The sequence below is a fragment of the Taeniopygia guttata genome, chromosome 1A (assembly GCF_048771995.1).
Source record: "Taeniopygia guttata chromosome 1A, bTaeGut7.mat, whole genome shotgun sequence".
NCBI lineage: Eukaryota > Metazoa > Chordata > Aves > Passeriformes > Estrildidae > Taeniopygia > Taeniopygia guttata.
Window position 1 is genome coordinate 61,519,331 of NC_133025.1, and position 24,795 is coordinate 61,544,125.

A 24,795-nucleotide genomic window follows, 5' to 3' on the forward strand; every position below is an offset into this window, starting at 1 on the left:
GACAGCAGGACAGAGCTCCCGCAGGCTTCTCTCCCATAGCATTGGAGAGGAAGATAATATGTAATATCTGATCTTGTTGCAGGCTGTTCTCTGTCTGCCCTCTACTGAAGAGAGCAAAAATGACCATCCTGGATAATGATTTTCAGTCTTGGTCACTGAGAACCAGAGTGCAAACCACCACTGTCCCCATAAAAGGAGCACTGCTGATAGAAGGAGTTGAAATGTAGATGTTACTTCTGGCTTTTACTCCAGAGAGCTGTGGAAAGAGAGAGCTAATAACAGCTGTACTGCCATCCTGTAGCTGTTAGAAACCCATAGTTGCTCTTCAGCAGCAGAGTGGTGCAGTTTTTTGCCACCTCTTGCCCCAGGGACAAAACCTGACTGTTGGGAGTACTCCAGCATTCCCTGAAATCTGATACTACAATTTTTTTTTTTTTTAAATTTTATTATTTACTCTGATGCCTGGATGTGTTTTTTTTTCCTTTGTCACCCACACAGAAATGGAAATGCAGGGTTCCAGCAAGTCCTGGAGAGACTGGAAAGTGATCCAGTGTGCCAGCGCCTCTCGCTTAAATCCTTCCTCATCCTCCCCTTCCAGCGCATCACCCGACTCAAACTCCTGCTACAGGTAACTGTGGTGATTCTCTGCCTTCCCTCAAGCTGTGTCTGGAGGCAGCTAAGAGAGTTGGGAAAGGGGCTCAGCCTGGAGAAAAGGAGGCTCAGGGGGCCCTTCTGGCTCTGCACAGCTCCTGACAGGAGGGGACAGCCAGGGGGGATCAGACTCTGCTCCCAGGGAACAGGGACAGGACAAGAGGAAATGGCCTCAAGCTGTATTAGGGAAGGTTTGGGTTGGACATCAGGAGGAATTTCTTCCCAGAATGAGTTGAGAGGCATTGGGTTGGGGCCTGCCTGGAGGCATGATGCAGTCCCCATCCCTGGAGGTGTTCCGGAAATGATGGATGTGGCACTGTGTGAGGTATTGCTGTTTGTGAATCATTTAGGGCTTTGTTGTGACACTGCTTTAATTGTACCCCAATAAAGAATTTATGGAGTCTTCTCAGAACATGCTGATTTACATTTTATTGAACTTTCTGGCTTCCTGCTAGGAAAACAAAGCAAGGGTTCCTTGGCTGCCCTCTGGAAGACAGTCGGTGTCTATGCTTTGCCTGCAAAGTTGACTAATAAAGAGCAATCCAGACAGGGAATCGGCCGGTCCCTAAAGAATTAATTTTGAGCTCCTTCTATGAAATTCTTCTTTTTGATTATTTGAGCTTCTTTTTAATAGGAGAAAAAGACAATTCTATTCTGTTCATACATCCATTTGTGGTTTAGCTAGTGGCTGCTTCCTATTCCATGTAACTTCTATGTGATAATTAATACAATTTAGATTTACAGGAATGCCCTGGTCAGTATGACTTAACAGTGACATCTCAATTTTTTTGGCTTTCTTGTCTCCACATGTCATCAGCTACTTCTGCTTTATTATTTATTGTAGTCTTCAGTGGTGGTAATGTCCATCTTTCCCTGTTTGCATCATGAATATAATCTTTTCTCACACAGAATATCCTAAAAAGAACTCAGCCCAAGTCTGAGGAGGAAGTGCAAGCAACGCAGGCCTATGATGCACTTGAAAAGGTAAAGATGCCTGCCCTTTCTGCAGCCTTACCTTTGTCTCTAATTAGTCATCAACTCCCACCCTGCCCCTGCAAGAAAATCTTGCTTTAAAAAGCCCCACAGCATTACTCTTGCATCCCTTCCTCTTATCCTGTTTTATTATAGAGGCAAGGTTTAAAATTTTCTGGGACAAATGGTTATCTAAAATTTGTATAGTTTCATAAGGTGGATTGTTCTGTCTAGTGATGATTTGACCTTCCAAAGGAGAGCCACGAGGATGGTGAAGGGCCAGGAGTTGGATTCAATGATCCTGGTGTGTCCCTTCTAAATCAGAATATTCTCTGATTGCAATATATACTTTTTTTGCAGGAGGATGCCAAAGGAATTGTCACTTATGCTGACACCTGAGGGGCTCCTTGGAGTAGTACTGATCCCACCATGCAGTTCTGCTCCCACCTCACTGCTTATCTGTTTTCCTCTGCAGCTCATCAAGGATTGCAATGAGAATGTCCAGCGCATGAAGAGCACTGAAGAGCTGATCTACCTCAGCCAGAAGATTGAATTTGAGTGTAAGGTGAGCTCATCCATTCCCTGGGCCTTGCTGTAGCCTAATGTATTTTTTGTCTTTCCCCACAAAGCCACTTTCTGTTCTCCTCTCAGATATACACACAGCTTTTGAACCAGAACATTATCCACAGGCCAGCTCTTCATCAGTGCTTCCCTTGCCTAGTCATTCATGTCAGCCTTCTCATGAAGGTGCCTGCCCTGACTTAACACCTCTCCAGCTGGAGAACTGAAAGCACAGTTCCTCAAGAAAAGGCAAAAATGCAAATCTAAAACTCACAGGGTTCTTTTTTCTTGTGCATAAATATTTAATTTTGTCTTGCAGATATTCCCACTCATCTCACAGTCGAGGCGACTTGTGAAGTGTGGTGAATTGACAGCACTGGACTTCAACAACCTGAGTCCAAAATGGAAAGTCATGACCCGGCCCATCTACCTGCACCTTTTCAATGACTGTCTGCTCCTGTCTCGGCCCAAGGAGTGAGTGCTTCAACACAATTCTTGCTGCCCCTTCTAAAATACCTGTCTCTTTTGGTGTCTGTGCTTTGATGACAGAGTCCTTTCCCTCTGCCTGCCAGCAAGTGGCAGCCTTTGTCAAGTCACTCTCCTGTCCCGACCTGATGTGAGTATCTTGCAAGTATGTGGAAATTGATAGTCCCAACTCTTAATTACATATTGTAATACAAAAACATACCTTGTGGTCCCTAGCATAGCACTTCTCATCTGCTTTTGCATCTCTACAATGTGAAACACTTGAACAATAACCATTTATTCTAGTTTTACTAGGTAAATAATTTCTTCCTAAAGCACAGTATGAGGACTAGTGAATGTGCAAATCACTGGTTTGTCAAGAGTTGTTGGTTAGTTGTGTTGGGGTTTTGAGGGTGGTGGGTTTGTTTTTAAGCTGTAAGGTACCAGATAATATTCTGACAGGACAGAGCTTAGTATTTCTACCCTTTTCATTAATTCCTTTCTCTCTCTTCTCTGGTCTTCTGAGACTTCTAACAAGAGCACTGCTTAGGATGTCTGAAGCAGATGAAGACTCATTAAAAGCTTTTTGCTTTCCTGCAGACTACACGACTCAGTGTGTAACCCTCATCACCTTAAAACTCACACTTTGTTTTGTTCCTCCTCTTGACCTGCAGGGGTGGACGTTTTGTTGTGTTTGACCACGCTGCTTTCTCGTACGTGCGTGGGGAAAAGTGCGAGATGAAACTCCACGGGGCAAACAAGAATCTGTTCCGTCTCTTTCTGCTTCAGAATAACCAGGGAAAAAGAGTGGAGTTCTTGTTTCGGACAGAGACACAGTAAGAGCTCAAGTTTACCTTTGGTATATCCCATTACCATGGCCAGACACCTCCTAATAGCCTGATGGTTGGTCCCTCAGCTACTCAAATGCTGAAATACCAAATGCAGCTGCTGAGCAGAAGTCTCGGAAAGCATCCTCCTGCTGTAACTATTTCCTTGTGAAACACCTTCTCCTCTCTCATCATAGCTGCTCATACAATACTACCACATTATGTCATACCATCAGCCTCCAAAAATGGGAAAGTTTGCCTTTTCCCGCCTCCTTTCTCTGCTTCCCTTTGTGCGAACAAACACCCTCCACCCCACCCCATTTCAGTCACCAGACTGATGTCCCTCAAACTGAGTGCTGATACCTATTCTATGCTGTTTTCCAGCAGTGAGAAGCTGAGGTGGATCTCTGCTTTGGCTCCTCCACGGGGAGAACCAGACCTCCTGGAATGCCCTGGTGAGACTGCTCTCCTGCCGCAGCAATGGGGGCAGGCTGCCTTGCAGGAGTCACTGTGAGGGGGGATACCCCAGAAGGATTCCAAGGCAGGATACTTGGGGTTTTGTAGATAAAGAACATACTCCTGGGCTTTCCCTCAGTGCTGGGTGCTGCCAGTTATTTTACATGTTTTAATGCTTCGTTTCAGACAGAGGCCTGCAGTGTCCCTTCCAGTTCCCTGCTTTTTATTTGGGCAGCTCCTTATTCTCCACCTCCTCTGAGATGTGAACTGATGCCCACAGGTTTACTGTTGCTTTCCAATATATCCATGTGATCTTTCCTCCCCTTCAGATGCACCTCAGGTTCAGTGCATAAAGACTTACAAGGCTCGGGAAAACGATGAGCTGGCTTTGGAGAAGGCAGATATCATCATGGTTATGCAGTACAGCAATGATGGTGAGCAGAATGAACAGCGGCTGTCTTAAACTGTAGGATTGAGAGGACAGAGGGATTCTTCATCTTCTTCAGGATGATTTATTTGGAAGCTGAAAGGGGATCTTTTCCTTTGCTCTTAGGGTCTGTTTGGAGGGGGCTTTTTTATGGGAAACAATGAAAAAATATATGACTTTTGCCTCATGTTGTGCTTTTCCCCACACCACAGGGTGGATAGAAGGAGTAAAACTCTCAGACCGGGAGAGAGGCTGGTTCCCCTCAGAACACGTGGAAAACATCTCCAGCAAACACGTGCGGCAGAAGAACCTGAAGGAGGAGCAACGGGTGAAGAATGCCAAGCAGCAGGTTTTCTGCAAGAAATAAGACTCTGTTTGGACCTGTACAGTCTCCCTGCCATGGGGGTGCCATGGCTTTTCTATTGTGCCTCAGAAGAAATGCCTCTGCGAAGAGCATAATACACAGCACTTTGACAGGACCAGGTGCTTTTTGCCAAAGAAAGCGGAAATTCAATCAGGAAAAACTTCCTCTGTGTCAACAGGACTACGGCAGCAAGAGGAGGGATAAAGATTGCATGTATTGCTTGCTTTGTGGTAGTAGGGAGGGACTTAAATCAGAGAGAGGTCTGGGGTCTGGACTTCTGAAAAGATATTCCTGGTTTTGCCACTGACAAGTTGCGGGACCTTATGCAAGTCACTTCAGAGTTCTGCCTCAGTTTTGCCATCTGCAAAATGGGGGTAAACTTACCTACCTCACTGCATGTTGTGAGGCTAAATTCATTAGTATTAGCAGCCTGAGAGCTTCAAGTTCCAGAGAAGGAAGGTGCTAAGTGCAAAGCACAACAGAGCTGAGGAGAATATTCAGTTTGAATATCCTCTGGATACCTTCATGGCATTTGATCTCCATAGTGTAATTTCCATGTAGGGCAGTTTATGTGTTAGATCATGCAAATCTACTGGGGTTTAGATAGGCAAATATTTCATTGTACCCATATGCTGTTAAGAGTCCTTGACAGCATTACAAAATCTGTTGGAATTAAGCAGAGTTTTCAGAAGCCACTGCGATGATTTTCCCCACATAAGAGGTATCATGCTGAGGAATCTGCTTCACAAAGGTCACTTCTCTTCTGAACAAGCATCCCACCAAGCCATCTGAACTGACTTTTTTTTTTTTTTTTTACTCTGCCTCTCCCTGGAAGATCAGTGACTTTTGACAAAGATTTATATTTCGTGTTGGTACACGCCCCGTACAGAATAACCAGGACTAGGCACATGCAATGAAGTGGCACTTTACTGCTGCTCTTACTCTGATTGCTGATGTGGTATTGCATGCACCATTTTGCACACTTATGGAGAACACAGATATTTAGCCACTGTAGATAAAGTCAAAGTATGCAGCAGGGTCTTTGTTCTTTTTAAGGACTCCTCTGGTTTTAAGTCCAGTTTACATGCAAAACCTGTCTGTTTGAGGATATGCCTTCACCTGTAAAATACTGTTTCTGTGTTAAAGTGTTCAGCTCAGTCAATGCAAGATCAGGTTTAAGAATCAATACACCAAAGAAAGCCACGTGTAGCCTCTTGCATTTAATATATTTGAAGAATTAGTTACCTTTGTATTTCCAGCTTTCTGTCTTTGTAACATTCTGCCTTTAAATCCCATTTACATTGTATCTAGAATAGTTTATTATGGCCTATTTATATCAATAATTTTAGCTGGATTAAAAGAAAAAAGTTGCTTTTAGTCCTAATAAACTCATGCACTTCTCCAGTTAAAAAGCTTTCTGCTTGCCTTGCTACTTAGGTTTTCTTATCAAATGTAAGTAATTCCATTTACTGAATATACATGCAGTATTTTTTTACTATAATTTTCCTTTCTAAGTGACTGTTAAGTACAAACAGTGAGGAAAGCTGTGTTTATCCAGCCTTAAGGTTCTTCAGTATTATGTCCAGCCCTGGAGAGCTGATGCTGCAGCTCTTCCACAGTGGTGTTAGTCATCCATTACTGAAGGTAAGCTGAAAGGGTGAGAGCAGAAAGACAGGACCCATCATTCAACTTTTAATCTATGGTCAGACAACAATCTGCTAACACTTTTTCTCTCCACAGAAGGACTGGAGCTGGTCCTGAGCTAAGAGCCAAAGCAGAGCTCTACCTCAGACTCGCACAAGAAGGGTTATAATCCTCCACAAGACCCAGAATATTCAGATATTCCAAATGCCTGCTTGTCCCAGGCTGTCATGAATTTATGCAGTTCCAAGTCCCCAGGATTGTCAGTGTCTCAGGTGGGACACAATGCTGCCATTGGATCAATTCAGCATGTCTGTGTAAGGTCATCTCACACATCCACTTCAGCTTCTTCCAGGAGGAGCTAGCCATACATATCCTCATTCAAAATTAGAAGTCATCCTGTTCAACACCTCAGGTGGAGAGTTCTTTACTCTTTCAACTTCTGCTCTTGAAAGCAGGCAGGCAGATTGTTCATTAGAGCCTCCCATACAGAATTAGGCACATATTCATGCCTAATTATGCTTAGCATAATTAAGCATTAACATATGCTTAATTCTGTATGTTGTTAAAATTCCACTTGACATAGGAAACTTCAAGGGTACTGTTGTCACGATTGACAGCACTTCTATACTCTTTTTAACTAGTTGGATCAAAGGTTAACTTGTCCCCATCACAGGTACAGCCTTTATTTCCTGATGCCAGGCCTTTGTATGTTGAGGAGCATTTAAAGTTCAGCTTACACTTCTAAGAACAAGTGCTTATAACCCAGGTTACTTTGATATCTTACATTTCAGGCAGGCCTCAACTTCTCACTATTTAGTTAAACTTTTAGCCCCAGCACCATCCTTCCACCAAAATCCATAAACAAATCTACACTGAAGTGATTTTTGAAACTGATTGACATACCTTTTGATTTGTACAAACTTAATCAAACTAGTACAATATCCCTCCCAACTGCACATTCACAATACAGGAATCAAGTTAGCGGAGTGCCTACTGTGTCCTCTGACAATCTTAAGTCTGTCACAATGTCTCCTCACATTATCTAATGTGGATTACCTGATTTACCAGAAAATCAGTATTAAACAGAAGCATAGGGTATGTCATGCAAAGCCCAACACTTTCCTGCTATTTGCAAAGGTTCTGTAAGAGGTGCCACTGTTTCTTCCCCAGGAACCTGTGGAGACTGATACAAAGTCTATTTGGACAAAAGAAATTCAGGATTTCTGAAGAAAAGAAATAATTAAAGACAACCCTCAGGGCAGCTACACTAATTTACTTTTGTGGAAATGACGGCAATGAAGTACAATGAGCTGCATTTAAAAAGTTTTGTTGAGAAGCTGAGAAGTCAGGGTGTATGTCTGAAAATAAAATTTTATAACTGCTGACATCTTCATATAAAATATTAAAATACATATAAATATAAAGCAGTTTAATATATATAAGTGTATATATATATATAAATATGCACATATATGTATGGCTCAAAAAACCCCCAAAAACTCCTAGTGCTGAAGACATGTGCTAGTCCCTGCTCAAGTAAAATAAATGAAAGCATTCTCCACAGTTATTATTTTCACAAAAAAAGGTGATATTAGGACCAGAGTTCTGTAAAGAAACACAACCTTGCTCAGAAACAACTTTTAAAGCAGATAGTGATTTTTGTATTTGCATTTTTTTCTAATACTGAAGAGGTCCCATGGCCCTTCAAGATGTTGTCTAGTCAGCTGAATCCTGTTAACAAATTAAATGCCATTTTAGCACCAACTTCTTGCAGCTGCTGGCTGAACCAGGTGCACTGTTAGACCAATTATACTGGCTCCAAAATGTTGGCACATCTTTCAGCTGACACTTGTTTAACCTGATGAAATGACTCTCAGTGACAGCATGTGCAGAAGCAAGGCCTTAGAAGCCAAAAGTGAACCTTGAAATAAAGACAGGAATTTTGAGTCCGGAGGAGAACAGTGCTGTGCCAGCAACGTGATGATGAGCCAATAAACAGGAGGAGGATGAAGGATGTTCTGTTTTGGTGCATCAGAACACCAGTCTTGTTCTTCATGCAAGCACTGCCTGGTGCTGTTCTCTTAGGAGCCTACTTTTTACTAAGAATTGTTAAGTATTGAAAGGACACAAATTACAGCACCCAAAAGTCAGGACTTGCCATTTGCTCCTTGCAGCCCCCACTGCTGAAGAACCAGACGCTGCTGGACACCTAAAACAAGTATCTTCCTGCCAGGCCACAGGAAAGAGCAGAATCACAGAATTCTTAGGGCTGGCAGGCATCTCTAGAGATGGTCCAGCCAGGCTCATCCAGAGCAGGTGACACAGGAACATGTCCAGATAAGTCTGGAATGTCCTCAGAGAGGGAGACTCCATTCCCACCCTAGGCAGCTCTTCAGTGCTCTGCCATTCTCTATGGAATAAAGGTCTTCCTCATGTTAAAATTAAACTTTTTGTGGTTTAGCTCATGGCTATTGCTCCTCGTCCTGTTGCTGGCCACCACTGAAAAGAATCTGGCACCATCCTCATGCTACCCATTAAAGGTTATTTATGAGATGCCCTGAGATGCATCTCATAATATTACTCTCATTATATTTAATGAGATATATATAGATATATAGATCATCTCATTATATTTATGATATGCCCTCTCAGTCTCCCCAAGCCAGAACAGACCCTGCCCCTGTAACATTCCAGACCCCTCATCACCTTTGCTTCCTTTCGCTGGACCCTCTCAGCAGCTCCCAGTTCTGAGGACCCCAGAACTGGGTCTGGCATCCCGACAACGAGGTTCCCTCATGCACAGGTGACGAGTTTCACAACGCCAAGGCACACACGGCGACATCTCAGCTCCCCACGGGGAGCATTCCCCACCGAGGCGGGAGCACCGCCGCTGGCTCGCTGTGGGGAGCAGCGTTCCCGGGGGCAGGGCGGCCTCACCGCCGTGCCCAGGTGGCCCTGATGAGGCGGCCGGGGCCGGGCAGCTCGGGCCGCCGGGCGGGGCATTAACCGGGCCGAACCGGGCCGAACCGGGCCGCGGCATGGACGGGGCGGCCGAGGAGCGGCGGGCGGCCGGAGGGCTCGGCACGGGCTGTGGTAAGGGTATGCGGGAGGGATAGCGGCTCGCCTTAATGACCGGGGGAGGTACCCGGCAATGAGCCTAATGAGCAGCGCTGGGGGAGGATAAACTGGGCGCTCATTAGCCTTCCATGTCCTGGGCCTCGTGTCCCCGGCTTGTAAAAGCACCTGGCCGGAGGCAGGGGGTTTTCCCTTTGTGTCACGCCGAGCGCCTCCCGGTGCTTCGGGGTTTCTCATTCGCACCTTGCCCCGCTGTCCAGTTTACTCCTCGTTGTGTGCCGGCTGTTCTTTTCCCCTGCCATTTGTGTGTTCAGGTGGCTTTGTACCAAATGCCCCAAACAAGCCGAAAAACCTTTGGCTTTTTCCGAGGAATGTCTAAAGCGGTAGCTGTGCGATGGAAAAGGGGGTTTGGCTTGCTGCAAGTGTGCCAGGGGTTCCAGAATACCTATTCCTGATGTTCCCACTCGTTAAAGTCCCTTCTATTTAACGTTCTGTTTCTCTAAAAGTGGGACAAAGTGATGCTCCGTCTGGTCTCTCAATGACGGGAGAAAGGTGTGCTTTTGTAACTCCCTTTGTTACCAGGAAGGCCCATCTTTCTCTCCAGACTTGGTTTTCATTTCAGCTCTTTTCCTTGGCAGTCCCAAATGGTTGGGAGGTCTTTGCTATCTGTTCTAGAAATACAACACAGCAGTTTACTTTCACTTGGAGAACTATTTCTGTAAAGAATATTAAACTCCCAGGTGTCCATTTCTTCTACAGATACAAGGTACCCACATAAGACTTGGACACTGATTTTGTCGTGTAAACACATACTGGGCTTTGCGTAGCAACAAGTAAAAACTCTTCTCAAATTATGTGAAAATACTCAATTTTCTCACATAATGAGCGAGATAAGCTCAGATGCAACCAGGAGGATGGTGGAAAAAGGAATTATATAGACCAGAGACATCTTCTTCCTCATTCAGTTCTTGACCCTCCCCATCAGGATATTTCATCTCATTTAACTGCAATGGAAACTTATTGCTGCTTAACAAGATCAAATTATTATAGCTGCATAGTTTCCTGCTTCTGTTTCTTTCTCCTGCAGCTAATTTGGTTCTCCTATAAAAAGCAAATTAGATGCTCTCAAAGCAGCCTGCCATCCCCTCATACTTCTGTGAAGTTTCTCTTGTCTATTTGGAATTGTGGGGCTCCTCCTTGATTAACAGTTTTTTCAGAAAGAGACATCAAGGCAGAAGCAAATCCTTTATTTTGACATTGCACTAATATATATCAAAAGCAGAGCACAGTGAAATGAAATTATTTTTATATTTTCCCAAAAAAATTAAACTATCAAGTTTCTCTGTTGTCATCTGCTATTGAAATGCTGCCAACAGTCTGCTCAACATACATGGGTTTGGGTTTATTATTCTACTTCTTATTCTTATTAAATAATCACTTAAAAAAAATTTAAGTAGCAGAAATGACACAGACTCACACATTCTGAACCACTCGGGAGATTTTTGGAACTTTTCATTTGGAAATGTATGTGCTAGCTGGGAAAGTATAAGGTATTATTCTGTTGTCTATTTTAATTATTTCTCTTGCTGTGTTCTTTCTGACCTGTCTTCTACTATTTAGTCTGTCTTATTGTAACACAGTTTGTGTTTTTTGTTAAACTTAGTTGGACTTCTGTACATAATTTTGTCCTTATCCCCCTATCTTGTAAATGTGTTATTCAGAAGTGTGGCTGAAGCTGCAGAGAAATAATTTAAGGCAATTATTAGAAGTTCGTACAATTAATGGTATTTTGCTTGGCCAGCTTTGGTATGATAGAACTCTATAAAAGTAAAAAAAGTGATGACATTTGTCAGATAATCCCTGCTGACACAGTAGACCAGAATTTTGCTTCTCTCTTTCTTTTGCTCATTTTAATAAGGTGACAGGATCTTGTCAGGTCATTGATTTTTGTTCTGTTGCTTATTCCAGAGACCTGTATGATCCCTGAGGCTGTTTTCCCACTAGTGTATTTGTAATATGCAAGCTTTCCTTTATTCTCTGTGTCTGGAATGACCCTCTTCTGTAGTTTACAGTTTGCTTTTAAAATGAGGCTTTTCTCATCACACATTTGAATATCTCCATATTGAGCATATCAGGTTCTTTGCTGTTGCTTTCCTGGCAGCACCTGTCTTTATTTTGAGCTCTCAGGTTCTTGTCACTGTTGGGTTTTGTTGTGTGGGCTTTTCCTTCCCCCATAGCTGAAACTCCCAGGCACATCCAGCTTTGGCAGTGGGCGTGTGGGGTAGGGTTTGGGTTTTTTCCCCCCCGTTTTTGCCTTGCAGAGTGCCAGGATGAGAAGGAGAACATGCTGCTGAATCCAGAGCACCTTGTGGTGGATGCTGATGCTGTTGGTGACCACGGTGCAGGGAGCAGTGTGCTACCTGCATTCCCAGGCACAGTCAGACAAGAAATAGCTGAGGATAACTTGGGAATAGAAGACAGGAATAGCTCTGTGAAGAAGGTGGAAAATGATGGGGGATGCAGTACCCTGCAGGCAACTGGGTCATCTTCCAAAGGCTCCGTTGTCCTTGACGGCCAGCATGACTTTGCCTCGGCATGTGAGCAACCATTGGATTTCTGCGGTGACACGAAGGTTGGATTAGCACAGGAGCCCACAGGTCAGTCAGGGTCACAAGAGCACTCTGAGACTTGCTGCCCTGCTGGGACTGAAACGGAGGAGAAGAAGGAAAAAACTAAGCAGGCATCCAGTGGAGTGGTTGGAACTCCCTACAGGCAGGAGGAGATCAGCCTGGCCCCTCACCAACCCAAAGGTGCTCCAGGCAGCGCTGCAGCTCAGAATTCCTACAAGGGCTCTTCAGTCCTGGAGTGCAGAGGCATCTGGGATGTGGCCAAGGGGAAAAGATCCTTACCCGTCAAGAAGAAACCCCGCACCTTCTACAGTGCAGGTAGATCTCAGGGCACACACTGGCACACAGTTACACTGGCAGTGCCAGTGGCACTTGGTGTTCCCTTCCCAGTGCTGATCTGCTCTAACTGGTATTGCACTGCACTCCATACCATTAGGTGTGTGAAGGCTTCCACTTACAAAGGCTGCTGAGTGTCTTTCATTTGAAGCATTGCTAGCAATGATCTCTGCTTTTGAAACAGCCGAAGATTTTTGTTTATTTTTGTGGTTTATTTTTTAAAAAATCGTTTTTTACTCATGTATTTCTAGTATAGTAAAAATGTTGGGTTTTTTTTTTTTCTGTTTACCTCTCTTTTTAATTTTTTTTCTTATTTTCTTGTCACATACTTCCTATCTCTCTCTCTCTTTGGATAATGCATCATTCTTAGAGCAACTAGAAAAGCTGGAGAAGATGTTCCAGGAAGATCACTATCCTGACAATGAGAAGAGGAGAGAGATTGCAGCTGTGGTTGGTGTGACACCACAGCGTATCCTGGTAATGCCTGCTGGGGGACAGTGCTGCTTGTGGGTTCTGTGCAGAAAAGGGATGGGCAGGGACTGGGACATGACAGTGTCCCCATGTCTAGATTGTTTCTTCCCTGAATGTATTCCTTTCTTCCCATTGTTCAGGTCTGGTTTCAGAATCGCAGAGCAAAGTGGCGGAAATTGCAAAAGTTGAGTATAAAAGGCAACAGAAAATATCCAGCATCATCAGCTCTGTCAGTCCGCTTTGGATCAGAGGGCTATGGGTAAGGAATTTACTCTGTTTTCTCATTTTTCCACAACTGATACCTAAGAAATGAAATATTTTCTTTTGCCATTTCCCCTTCACTTTTAACAGTGAACAGCTGAGCATTGAGTAGGACCGAGGTAGCCTGTCAGATTTCTGGGCAAATTGTGATGGACCCTCTTAAAAGTCCTTTTGATTAACCTGTAACACAGATTAATCAAATTAATTTTGAAATAAAACAATTGAAATTGTTCTGGCTGAAATCATGTAAAGAGCAAGAGATGAGATGGAAAAATTTATGGAATCATCTCTTCATTTTTAGTTTCTGTGAATGCATCAGCCAGGTGCTTTGGTTGTCCTTGGGGTTTCTTTTAACCCAGTTCTCCCACCACTACTTTCCATTTCCATGGATTTTCACTTGGTGATGGAAATGCTGCTTGCTTAGATCAGTCTTAGAAAGTCGTGGACTTCTTTGAAGAAATCCAAGGTAGCACTTTTCATATGTGAGCAGAGGACATTAATGGGGGGAAAGGTAATGTGTAAGAGGGTAGATGGTCTTTCAAGGGATGGTGAATGTGTGAGGGGAGAAATCAATCTCCACAGGGATGTATTTGTGGCAATCTGGAGTGAGTCTCTTCTTATGAAGAAAACAGAATGGAAAGAGGAAAAATTAAGTGGAAGTTTGGAGAGCACCCTACTTCATTGCACTGTTCCTGCTGCCTCTCCTATTCAAGTGACCTGGGGCTGTTTCCCCAAAGATTTTTGATACAGCATTCCTTGCACTTGTCAGCCAGTGCTTTCCCTTTGCACCTGTTGGTGATGTAGGATCTGCCCCTTGTCCAACAGAGGAGTGCATGACTGATCATAATGCCCTGCCTTGTCCTCTGTGTCTGCTGCAGTGCACCTCCTCTGCCCGTGCCTCCACTGCCCGACGCTGCTGGAGACCAGCCTGGCGTGCTGGGAGGAGACCCTGGAGCTGGGAACTGCTCCAGCCTGCTCAGCACACACCCTGAATCACCCACCTCTGCCTCAGGTGAGACCCCGACCAGCACGTGTGTTTTGCACAGCTGCTGCATTAGCTGGTGGGGCTGGGAGGTTCCCAAAGGCTTTAGGAAAGGCCACGTCAGAGCCTTATGCCATCAGTGCAAAAAGTGACACCACGTCACTCCACAGGCTGAGAAAGTTGGGGCTGTTCTGCCTGAAGGAAAAAACAATTTGTGGAGACCTCAGAGGAACCTTCTAGTATTTGAAGTGGTCTACAGGGAAGCGCAGAGGGACTTTTCATCAGGCACTGTAGTGGTGGGACAAGAGGGGAATGGCTTCAAACTGAAAGAGGGGAAATTTAGGTTAGATATTAGGAAGAAATTCTTTCCTGCAAGGGTGGTGAGGCACTGGCACAGAGTAGCTGTGGATACCACATCCCTGGCAGTGTCCAAGGCCAAGTTGGATATGGCTCTGAGCAGCCTGGGCTGGTGGAAGGTGTCCCTGACCATGGCAGGGGCGGTAGAATGAGGTGGTCCTTAAGGTCTCTTCCAATTATTCTATGATTGTAGGTGTAGCAGCTCACTGCTGATTGAATCTCTACCAGTTATGTACCAGCATGATGGTGCCCCTCTGCTAGTTCTGGAGACAGATTTGCAGTCCTTGTTTCTGTCCTAGCACAAGCCAGCAAGGAATTCTGAATAGGACTTCATGAGGACAACTGAGCAGGGCATTCTTCCATAACAGCTGTTTGACACTGGTCCTGCTGCTGTGAAGGATATGGGGAGTGTTGTTCTGGTTCTGATGTTCTCTGTGGCAGATATACACTCCCCATATTCTGGTTTAGATGGAAACATTCTGGTTACAGCCTGAGCCAAGTGAGCTGTGTAAGGAAGGTGCACTCTGTGAACTGCTGGTGTTGTAAAGGCTCCATCAGGTACTCCACACCTTAAAACATCCAAAGGGGCTTCCTTGGCTTCTCCAGGCAGGGCAGGTTTCCATTTTGTGCAAGACCTTGAGGGCGTGAGAGTAGCCGAGTTGCAAAGCTGAGGGCTGAATTTAATGACTGTTGCAGTGGAGTTTAAGGTCAGTAGGGTGTGCTGTTCAACCAGTTTTCTACCCGAGCTCTGTTAAAAGCTGGATGGCAATAAAAGAGAGAGGATTTGTCTAATTGTTTATTGATGCGTGCAGTCCAAGAGCATTCCCTGGAGTCAGAGTGTTCCTTAAAGCATTTCCTAGATACGTTTGTATTTCCAAGTTGGCACAATATGAAAAGATCTCTAAAGTGATGAGGACTCCGCCGCTTCCTTAGGGATGGATATCCCAAGCAGTAGATGTGCTGACATGTGGTACTGCTGTATGTGTTTTCCTGCTTCTCAGTGTAATTAATTTGTTGGAATTTCATGCCATTATGGCTTTCCTCTCGTTGTATTCTAAATATATCAGTATTAAGGCCAGTTCCTGAAACTCGTTTTGTAAGAATTACTCAAATTGTTTAATAGTGCTTTTACCTTAAAGGTATTTTGGTGTGGTGGAAAGCAATTGTAAGCTTACAATGCTTCATGTGTTGCTAAAAGTATGTAACTGAGATACTGTCTTTATAACCTAGTCTAGTACTTCTGTCATTTAAATTTGCCTGTCATCTTCTCAAGACAAGGACTCCTTTAGTCAGTCCAATGACCTTTTTAACTGTAATTCAGTCAGTTCCAGTTTTTCCACTTCTTGCAACAGACTAAGTGTGGTCAAAGTGTTTGAGTAATTCACTGCTTTCAGAGTGATGAAGTGAAGTCTGTTGAGCCCTGTTTTTTTGGATAGAAACCAACATTTTGCGAAACAATTAAGGGAAACAAACCAAATATCTATCCTCTGATTTTCATGTCTTAGAAACCTCTCCCAATTCCTAAAGTACCTCTGCTGACACACTGGTTAGTCAGGAGAGAATATCAGGGAATCAAAGAATGATTTGGGTTGGGATATCATCTCATTGCATCCCTCCTGCCATGGGCAGGGACACCTTCCACTATCCCAGGTTGCTCAGAGCCCCATCCAGCCTGGCCTGGAACACTGCCAGGGATGGGGCAGCCACAGCTCCTCTGGGCAACCTGTGCCAGGATCTCACAGGGAAGATTTTCCTTCTAATATCCTACCTAAACCTACTCTCTCTCAGCATGAAGCTATTTGCCCTGTTAGATAATGTCTGTCAGAGAAATAGTTTAATTCAGGGACATGATCTTGTCCTCTGCTTGTATTGATCCCTTTCTTTCTGGGTGATCTGCACATTGGGATGCAGTTCTCCATGTGGAAAACACAAGCAATTCTTTCTGATAGGAAAGAAAGGTCCCATCTGAATTCTTGATGCATTGTGTAAGGAAGAAAAAGGGAAAGTGTCCTCTCTGAGAGAAAAGACTGATATTACTTGTAGAGACTCCTTGTAGAAGAGAGATCTGCATGGCACAATCACCTGGAAAGCTCCAGTTGTAGTTTTGCCTTACTAGGTGCAGGATAACACAGCTGTGGGGAATGAAAATCACTTTTTTGTTGTTGTTTACCATTGCAAAGTCAGACTTCTTCTCTTTAAAAATGAAAGCAAAAAATTAAAAAGAAGGAGAATAAAAGTCAGTGTGACTTGAATCCATTCAGCATCCTGCCTAGAAACAGGGCCACCCATGGACTGCCTGCTTTCATTATTAGAGTGTCTCAGAAAATGAAGGGGACAAAATTTGGATAGGATAGAATCCAAATTAACAGGAACAAAACAAAAGAGGAAACAGATGAATGAAAAAGGTTATCAATTTACAAGGAAAAACCAATTTCTTAATAGTGTCCCTCGTGGAAACAGCTCATGGATGGTTTCAGCAAAAGCCTCTGATTTCTGCATCGTGGTGTGGTTGGGCCCACAGAGTGTGACCTGCTGGAGTGGCTGTTCAGGTTCTTTACTTTTTAACTACTTTCAGCAGGACAAGAACATTACTTAAGTGCATGAGGACATTGCAGGGTGTGCAGTGCTGCAATTTCCATTGTTTATCCTTGCTCTATCCAGTACTTCTGACTGTCGTGTTTTTGTTGGTTTTTTGTTTGTTTTTTGTTTGTTTGTTTGTTTTTTAATGTCCCACTGTTTTTACCAGTTCTCCAAACAAGCTGATTTAAAATATCAGTGAATTGTATTTGAGATGAGTCTTACCTTGCTGGCAGTTACAGCTTCTGATTTGGATATAGTAGCCACACTACTTGCCATAAGAGCCTTTTGTGACTCAAAACTTCAATTTTAAACTTGCTTTGATCTTAGAAATATTTTGTTGGTGTTTTTCTTTTTTCACTTTTGCTAGACAGCATGATTGAAATTAATGGCTTTCCTTTAGACAGTGGCAATTATTTGAAGCTTTTCTTGGTCTTCTGGGATTTCTTACTGATACATATATGTATCTGTGATTCATTGGCTTATGTTTTCTTTAGAGTTAACCCATTAGAAAGAAAAGTTCCTTTCTGTGCCTCTGGTTTGTGGGAGGAAATTTTTCTGCCCCACAGGTGCTTTTGCAGGAAATCCTTTGTTTCATGTGTTTGCCTTGCTGAGGACACCTGTCAGGAGCCCAGCCTGTGCAGGTAACTCTTAAGCAAATAGCAAGGTGATTAAATTCACTGATGGTATGGTAATGGAAATCTTGGGAGCAATTGGATGAAGCTGGATATGGCCTGTCAAAGAACAGTAAACAAATCACAAGCTCCAATGACTTCACTTACAGGACTCCGGCTTTCAAACAAATTTTGAAAAAAATTCTTTTCTCATAATTTCAAGACAAGGACAAATCTATCAAAAAATTTGTGATGGCCCTTGATTCCAGTAAAGGCTGGAAACAGAATAACCATTCTAGAGTTAAGTCAAGTGTAGTGCCAGGACTGGTTCAGAGATCTGAAGGTGTAAATGATTAAACTGCTCTCCAGAAATTCCCAAGGTTGTCTCATGGACTGAGAACCCAGAAGTAATGGAAACAAGAAATAAAAATCCTACAGTTACATTCCCATGTTCACTGGAAAGCCTTCTGAGGTTCTCTCTCTCGCTATATCAGCATCAGGAAGGGCCAAAGAATTGTACAATGTAAACATTATGTCAAGCCAGGGGTCAGAATTCTTCATGGAACAACTCTGGAATCTTCTCTAGATATGTCAGATTCAGCAGATATGACTTCTCTGGGAATTGTTTCTTCTTACTGCATCTGTGACTTTATTTAGAAGACAAAATGTCAGTGCCTCTTTGAAAGGACAGAGAAGCAGAGGAGTCTTTAGAAAAGGCTGAACCAGCTCTTTGGAGATCAAGGGTGTTGTCTCAGTCTCACTGCCTGGGAATCCTATTGCCATGATCCACAAAGATTACCTGCACTAAGTGATGCAAATATTTAAAAAAAAAATTAAATTATTCTTAGTAGGTATGGAAGTGGGTTTAGAAGTGATTTCCTGGGCTGCTTGTGTTCATCCTGAGGAAGAGCAGAGCCATCTGCAGAAGAGCTGTCGTTACTGAACTGGAGCTTTACCTGGATATAGACTGCTTTTCAGGTAAGTTGTGCTCTGCATGGCTGCTGTTCCATAACGTTTGTGTGAACATTCTGGGGCACAGTGGTCAGGACAACCAGTGCTAAAGAAGGCTTTAAAAAAATCAAAAGAGATCTTCAATTTCATTTCTGGCTAAACCAAAACCCAGGAATGCAACAGGTACATCTGAGATGCTGCCTGGCATGGATAACTGGTGTGTTCAAAAAGAAAAAATAAACCACTGAGAACTTCCTGGGCATGTGAATGCTTTAGACATGCCTTCAGTTTTCTAACTGAGCCCAAAATCAGGGCTATTGAAAACTTGAAAAGTTTTCATTGAAACATTTGATTCCTTCTCTCCATGGCTGCAGAGAGTTGGAAAAAACTAGAATGTGGGAAGATGCAATAAGAGGCACAAAACTGCCCAGCACATTGGGCAATCTGAGAAACAGTGCTGCAAGATGTTGAAGTGGAAACTCCTCATTAGCTCTCTGGACATGCATTCCAAAATTCTCAAAAGGCGGCTAATACTTTTTGTGGCATCTTTATGTTTAGGTTTGTGTTTAAGGCTTTTGAGTCACGCCTGGTGGAATATGCCTGCAGGGGTGAAGTGCAGCCACAGACTTTCCCTGAAAGCTTTGCCATGTGTGGGAGAGCTTCACCTGAGCAGCTGGTGATATTTCTCTTCTCTTCCTCATCTTTTAGCTGGTTCAGCCTAGCTAGACTGGAGAAATTGCAGCTTCCTGCACACGTGATGGCTGCATTTGTGAAGAGAGAAACCATTTGCTAATTGCCATAATAAGAGAGAACCTCATTTTCTTGCACTATGCCCAAGCTTCCTGAGCTTCGTATATAATTGTTACTCTGGATCACCAGCATACCTGATTCTGATCTTTAATTTCCTCTATGTGTCTTTCCACAGAGGCTGTTCTGTAGGAAACTGTTCCTCTCTCCTTTTCCAGCAGTGACAAGGAGACAGGTCACCAAACAAGATTCTACCAACCAAAAGGTGTTGGTTTCCTTTCCCATCTCCCATCTTCTTTTTCCCAAGGATCTTCAGCTGCCATCTCTGCATTTTTAATTTTTGTTTTTGGCAGGACTCTATCAGAGGCCAAACTGGAGTGAAAATGTGTTTCAAAACAGCCTAGACGGTGGATTTGTAAAGGCACAGCTTTGTTTCTTTCAAAGCACAGTTCATTTTTTCTAAAGGGTGATCTATGCAGCACACTTCTCCCAGAGGACAGTAGAAATGGAAGATGACTGGGGGATTGTTCCTAGCTCTTTTCCAAGAAGTACTTTGCCTCATTTGGCTGCCTTCTTGAGAGCTGGATAAAGATAGTATGCAGAGCCTGAAATCACAAAGGTAATTTTATTTAACCAATAAACTTCCTGTGTTCCAGAGAGCTTGCTACTACTCCTTTTTGTTTCACAACAGCAGTGCTGGTACTCATTTACTTTTATTCCCATCAATAACCTCCACTCTTTCACTGGCATATTGCTTTTCTGTCCTGCTCCTCTTGTCATTCCCTCTGCTTGCTCCTGCAGATTCCCAGTGTGACAGTCTCTGTTTTATTCACAGCCTCCTCGGTGGCAGGAGTGGTGGCACCCTGTGAAACACAAGCTCAGAGCCAGGCGCTGCCGCAGCTGCACTTCAATTCCAGCGGCACAGTGGAGTGCTTCCCTCATCTTCCCAGCCCTCCTCCCATCCGCAGGGCCAGCCTGGAGCTCGGCCTGGCCTTCGACCTCGACAGCCACATCGTTCCCCTGATGCTGGACACGCCCAGCAGGGAATGCAGCTTGGCCAGCCAGGAAAATGGCTTCAGGGATGCCTTCTCTTATGGCGTCCAGAACCAAGGGTAGGGGCAGATGCGAGTGTCTTTGAGAGAGACGAAAAAAGCAGCCCCTGGGAGAAACCTTGGGAGGGTGAATGTGGGACAGGGGATGAGGAATTAGATGGGAGCATTAATGAAAAGGGAGAGGCAGATGTGACAATAGCATTTAAAGGGAGTATGAAAAGCTGAATAATGTGCATAATATAGGACAGGTTGCCTGCTATGAGACAGGTGCTACCTGTACTCGGAGTGCTCTCAGAATTGCATGCCTGCCAAGTGAAAGTGAGGGTGAAGGTTGAAGAGTGGGAAGATAATCCCCACTAACACCCATTGTTCAAGAATCCTGCTGTGAAAGCACAAGTGGCTTTTGCTGTCATTATCCTGTGCCTGGCATTTGGGAGGATGGGTTGATAATAAAACAGTTGTTAATGGGACAGGTTGGTGTAGCTGTTGACCCTCCTTTAATCTCTGGGTTGCCTCTCTCCTTGCTCTCTGCAGCTTCAGTTCACCAGTTTCCTGCCCTTACCCGGAGCAGCTGGAGCCTGCAGACAACCTGGGGGCCACCTACTGTCAGTACAGCAGCCAGGGGGGAATCTACCAGCTCTCCCAGTTGTGTCACCAAGGTCACCTGGCCAGCAATATGTTCTCCAGTGACCACCTTCCTCCTTCAACACCCCTGGAATCCCATCCAGCTTTCCCTGATTTACCTGACAACAGTGGAGCCATAACCTATGGAGCCACACAAGGCTATGTACAAAACCACACGGAGGGACCAGTCATGCCACAGCAGCCAAGTGGCAATTCAGGTAAATTTCTGAATTATTTTGGCACCTTGCTCCTCTGGAGGAACTAAATAATACCCTGAAACATTCAGCATGATCAGTGGGTTCACTGATGGCTGTGACAGAAAGAAGGAATGGTCCACATGCTTGCACAAATCTATAGATGTGCCCATCTTTTTTTCACTTAATTTCCTTGTATGCTTTTTTTTTTTTTTTTTTAAAGTACTGAGTAACCCATTCATTTGAACCAAAAGTTACTACCCAGACTGCACATGTCAGAAAGAGCATAAAATGTGAATGTGTCAGATAGTGCAGAGGTTTTGGCTGGACTAGAGAAGTAACTTTTGTTTTCCAGGAGTGTCGTGTTGTGTACACAAACATCCCTTCATTGGATGTGGTGGGAATCAAGGGTGCAAAGTGGAAAAGGTGCCACAGCAGATGGGATAGTTGGAGGAGGCAGTGAGGAAGAACAGCCTTCTCTGGCTTCTGCAGAAACCAGTTTGAAATCATGTTATGTATCTTAGGGTAGTGCAAAAAAAGAGAGAGACATAACAGAGTATGGACATAGATTCTTCCTCTGACCTGAATTTGCAGCAGCACTGAGATGAAGCACTCCAGCATAATTTTCTGAAAAAAAAAAAATCCTCCTAGGTAAAAATGGCATTGTTGATCTCTTTGTTTTGTGTCTGGGCTTTGTATTTTGAAATTATTCAAGCCCAACTGTAATCAAATGACAAACTGTTGTAGTTAATTCATTTGGACTGACAGGTTTGTTGAATTAAGGTCACGCTCCAAAAGCTCCATCCCTTGTCTTGTGACATGAGGGAACAAAGAATTTTAGCCCACAGATGCTGCTGCTGTTTTTGTACCAGTTCTATGGACCTTGTCAGGGAGGGAAGTCTGACTCAGTCTGACTCACATCAGGCTGCAAGCTGGCTCCTGTCCCCACTCTTCAGAGCTGACATTGTTCAGGTTGGCAGCACCCATGCTACCTAACACACTTGGCCCTGCTGCCTGCTCTGGTTCCAAGGTATAATTATTATTTTCTGTGGTTTTTCAGTCTGAAGTGCCAGAAATAATGAGAGGGCTGTGCCCCAGACTGCATATAATGAAATGTATTTCTAGCTTGATGCCCAAGTGTGTGCTGCATTCCTTGGGGCATGTTGTTTGAGCATCAAGGGGTGTGTAAAGGTGCAAGCTGGTGAAGTTGGAAGATTGTCGAAGGAACAGATGCAGAGTTTATATTCTCTTACTCCATACTTTTGTCCAGAATGCAATCAGCAGTGAATGGCTATTCTGTTATGCTGTGGGGATGACCAAATTCACAGAATCACAGAATGGCTTGGTTTGGAAGGGACCTCAAGGCTCATCCAGTTCCATCCCCCAGGGACACCTTCCACTATCCCAGGTTGCTCAGAGCCCCATCCAACCTTGCCTAGAACACTTCCAGGAATGAGACAGCCGCAACTCCTCTAGGTTCCAGTGCCTTACCACCCTCGCAAGGGTGAATCCTGGAAAAGTTCCAGGATTCCCAAAGTGCAGGGCTGGAAACCAGTCTATTAGTGCAGACACACCTGTGAGTCTTATATCAGCACATAAGCAAGTGAGCAGCTTATTTGAATTATGGATATTAATTAACAAAACATTCCTGGTTTACAGCTTTTATAAATGAAAGTGAAGATTAAGTATCCATCTTATGCCTGGCAGAGCTAACTTGGAAAATGTGACTGGAAAAAAAACCTGGGGGGTGTCTCTAGCATTACATACACTCAGCATCAGTGCTGAGTGGCATGGATTTTTTTTTTATTATTATAACAATGCTATTAACTTTGTAAGCTTTTCTTCCTAAGAGCCATGTTTTGGTTAAATACACTCAAGTGTAAAGAGCAAAGTGATCCTAGCTCTGTGTGTGGTGTCTGCTGCACGGCAGTGCTGGGTTTGCACTGAGTAAAGCACAACACACACACCTTGTACATAGGCATGCTTCCATTATTTTCATTATTCTTCTTTTCTTGGTGGCTTTTCCCTCAGCAGACATCCATGCCTATCCAGCTGTGCCCTGGAGTGATTTCTACATGCAGGGAGCTCCTTTCTCCAACCAGTTGCCTTCCCAAATGCCTTTTTCTAGCATGGCAGGAGGGCAGTACTTCACAGAGCCATATCTCCTTCAAGTGGCCAACGGGACAGTACTGGAATCCATGCCACAGACTGGAAAACAAAAGAGAGTGACACCACCAGAGCAAAGTTCCTACCAGAGCTACCAAACAGAGCCAGAGTTGGGAGCACTTGCTGAAAAAGAGGCCTTTGAGAGCAACAGCAAGAAAGGAGAGACTACTGTTGGTAACCAGCTAAATGTTTTCTTGGAGGAGGAGGAGGGGAAAGAGTTGTAAGACAGCAGTAGCTCCCATGAATGAAGGATGAAAACTGTGGGGTATATTTTTTTGTGAGCTGCTGCCTGAGGCAGTTCCCATGATGCTACCCCTATCCTATACCTAGTTCTTAGATCCATCTGTTTTTTGAAATGGGGACAGAAAAGTCAGTAAAATAGGTGGTAAAGTTCTGTATTTTCTCCAACATCATCTGTTGTGAGCTGTATAGCTACACAGGACTGATTATTTCTAAGACTTCCAGAGGCATGAACACTTCTCTTGGAGGCAAATATTAACCAAGAAGGGAGAAGGGGAAGGGAGGGTTTTTTGTTTAGATTCTCAGGCTTTTATCTTGGAAACAGAATTACCTTGCTCTGTTTTGAAAGGTGAAAGTTGAATTACCTTACTTTATTTGTAAAGGTGAATTGTTGAAAGGTGTCATATGACATAAATGTTCTTTGAAAGGGTGTCTTTGTTGGGGGTGCATGTCTAATTTTGAGATAGAAAACATCTGAAAAATTCAAGGTATTTTGTGTCACATTTTCTTATGAATCTGGGTTTTTTTTTCAGAAATTCAAGAAGAAATTCATGACTAATGCTGCACTCTGAGAAAAAAAGGAAGAGGAAAAATTGCTATTTCAAACTCTGCAAAAGAAGAGTCTAAAAGAGACAAGGATAATATTATTTGCAACAGATGCATTTTTTCTTTTTTTTCTTTTTTTTCTTTTTTTTTTTTTTGTTACCATGAGTATTTTCTTGCTGACAAAAGAAGCAGGGATATTTCACTCAATAAAAGTTCCTGCTCTGTTTTTTTTTTTTTTTTTTTTTTTTTTTTTTTTTTTTAATCTCCTGGCTTTATCCTTCTTAACAAATTCTAACCTTGACCAGCCCTCAGACAGGAGAGAGCTGATGCAGGAACCAGAATCCCATGGGTGAAAATTCCAGATCATGCAAGTATCAGAAGGTCTGGCTGCTGTCCTGGAATACACAGGAAGATAAACCAGGAGAAATAAGATAAGATATATGCAAAACAGGAGGAGAAACTCCAGCAACTGGGACTTCAGACAGCAAAAAAAGTGTCTTTGGAAGTCCAGCAGTGATTTGGTTCTAGCCTTGAACTACTTCTAAAAAATTATTTTTGTTGTAAAACTGTAACAATAAACAGCAAGACTGTAACTATTACTGCTGCTG

At 43.6% G+C, this 24,795-nt stretch overlaps 2 protein-coding genes across 6 annotated transcripts in view; both read left to right on the forward strand.

Moving 5' to 3' along the window:
* Positions 1–6,135, forward strand: part of ARHGEF5 (Rho guanine nucleotide exchange factor 5) — a 33,617-nt gene extending 27,482 nt beyond the window's left edge. For all 5 annotated transcript variants that reach the window (XM_030263701.4, XM_041713828.2, XM_041713825.2 and 2 more), the window contains exons 8-15: positions 499–628; positions 1,561–1,635; positions 2,099–2,188; positions 2,504–2,658; positions 3,324–3,485; positions 3,861–3,931; positions 4,262–4,366; positions 4,572–6,135. In XM_030263701.4, coding sequence (XP_030119561.4) covers positions 499–628; positions 1,561–1,635; positions 2,099–2,188; positions 2,504–2,658; positions 3,324–3,485; positions 3,861–3,931; positions 4,262–4,366; positions 4,572–4,726 — 943 coding nt within the window. In that variant the 3' untranslated portion in view covers positions 4,727–6,135. The remainder of the gene's footprint in view (positions 1–498; positions 629–1,560; positions 1,636–2,098; positions 2,189–2,503; positions 2,659–3,323; positions 3,486–3,860; positions 3,932–4,261; positions 4,367–4,571) is intronic.
* A 3,270-nt stretch (positions 6,136–9,405) lies between these two features.
* On the forward strand, positions 9,406–24,310 carry NOBOX (NOBOX oogenesis homeobox). Its single transcript, XM_072923982.1, has 8 exons — positions 9,406–9,460; positions 11,764–12,387; positions 12,776–12,882; positions 13,017–13,135; positions 14,016–14,149; positions 20,201–20,477; positions 20,952–21,259; positions 23,267–24,310. The coding sequence occupies exons 1-8, from the start codon at positions 9,406–9,408 to the stop codon at positions 23,623–23,625; spliced, it is 1,983 nt and encodes a 660-aa protein (XP_072780083.1). The 3' UTR covers positions 23,626–24,310.
* Positions 24,311–24,795: the final 485 nt, after the last annotated feature.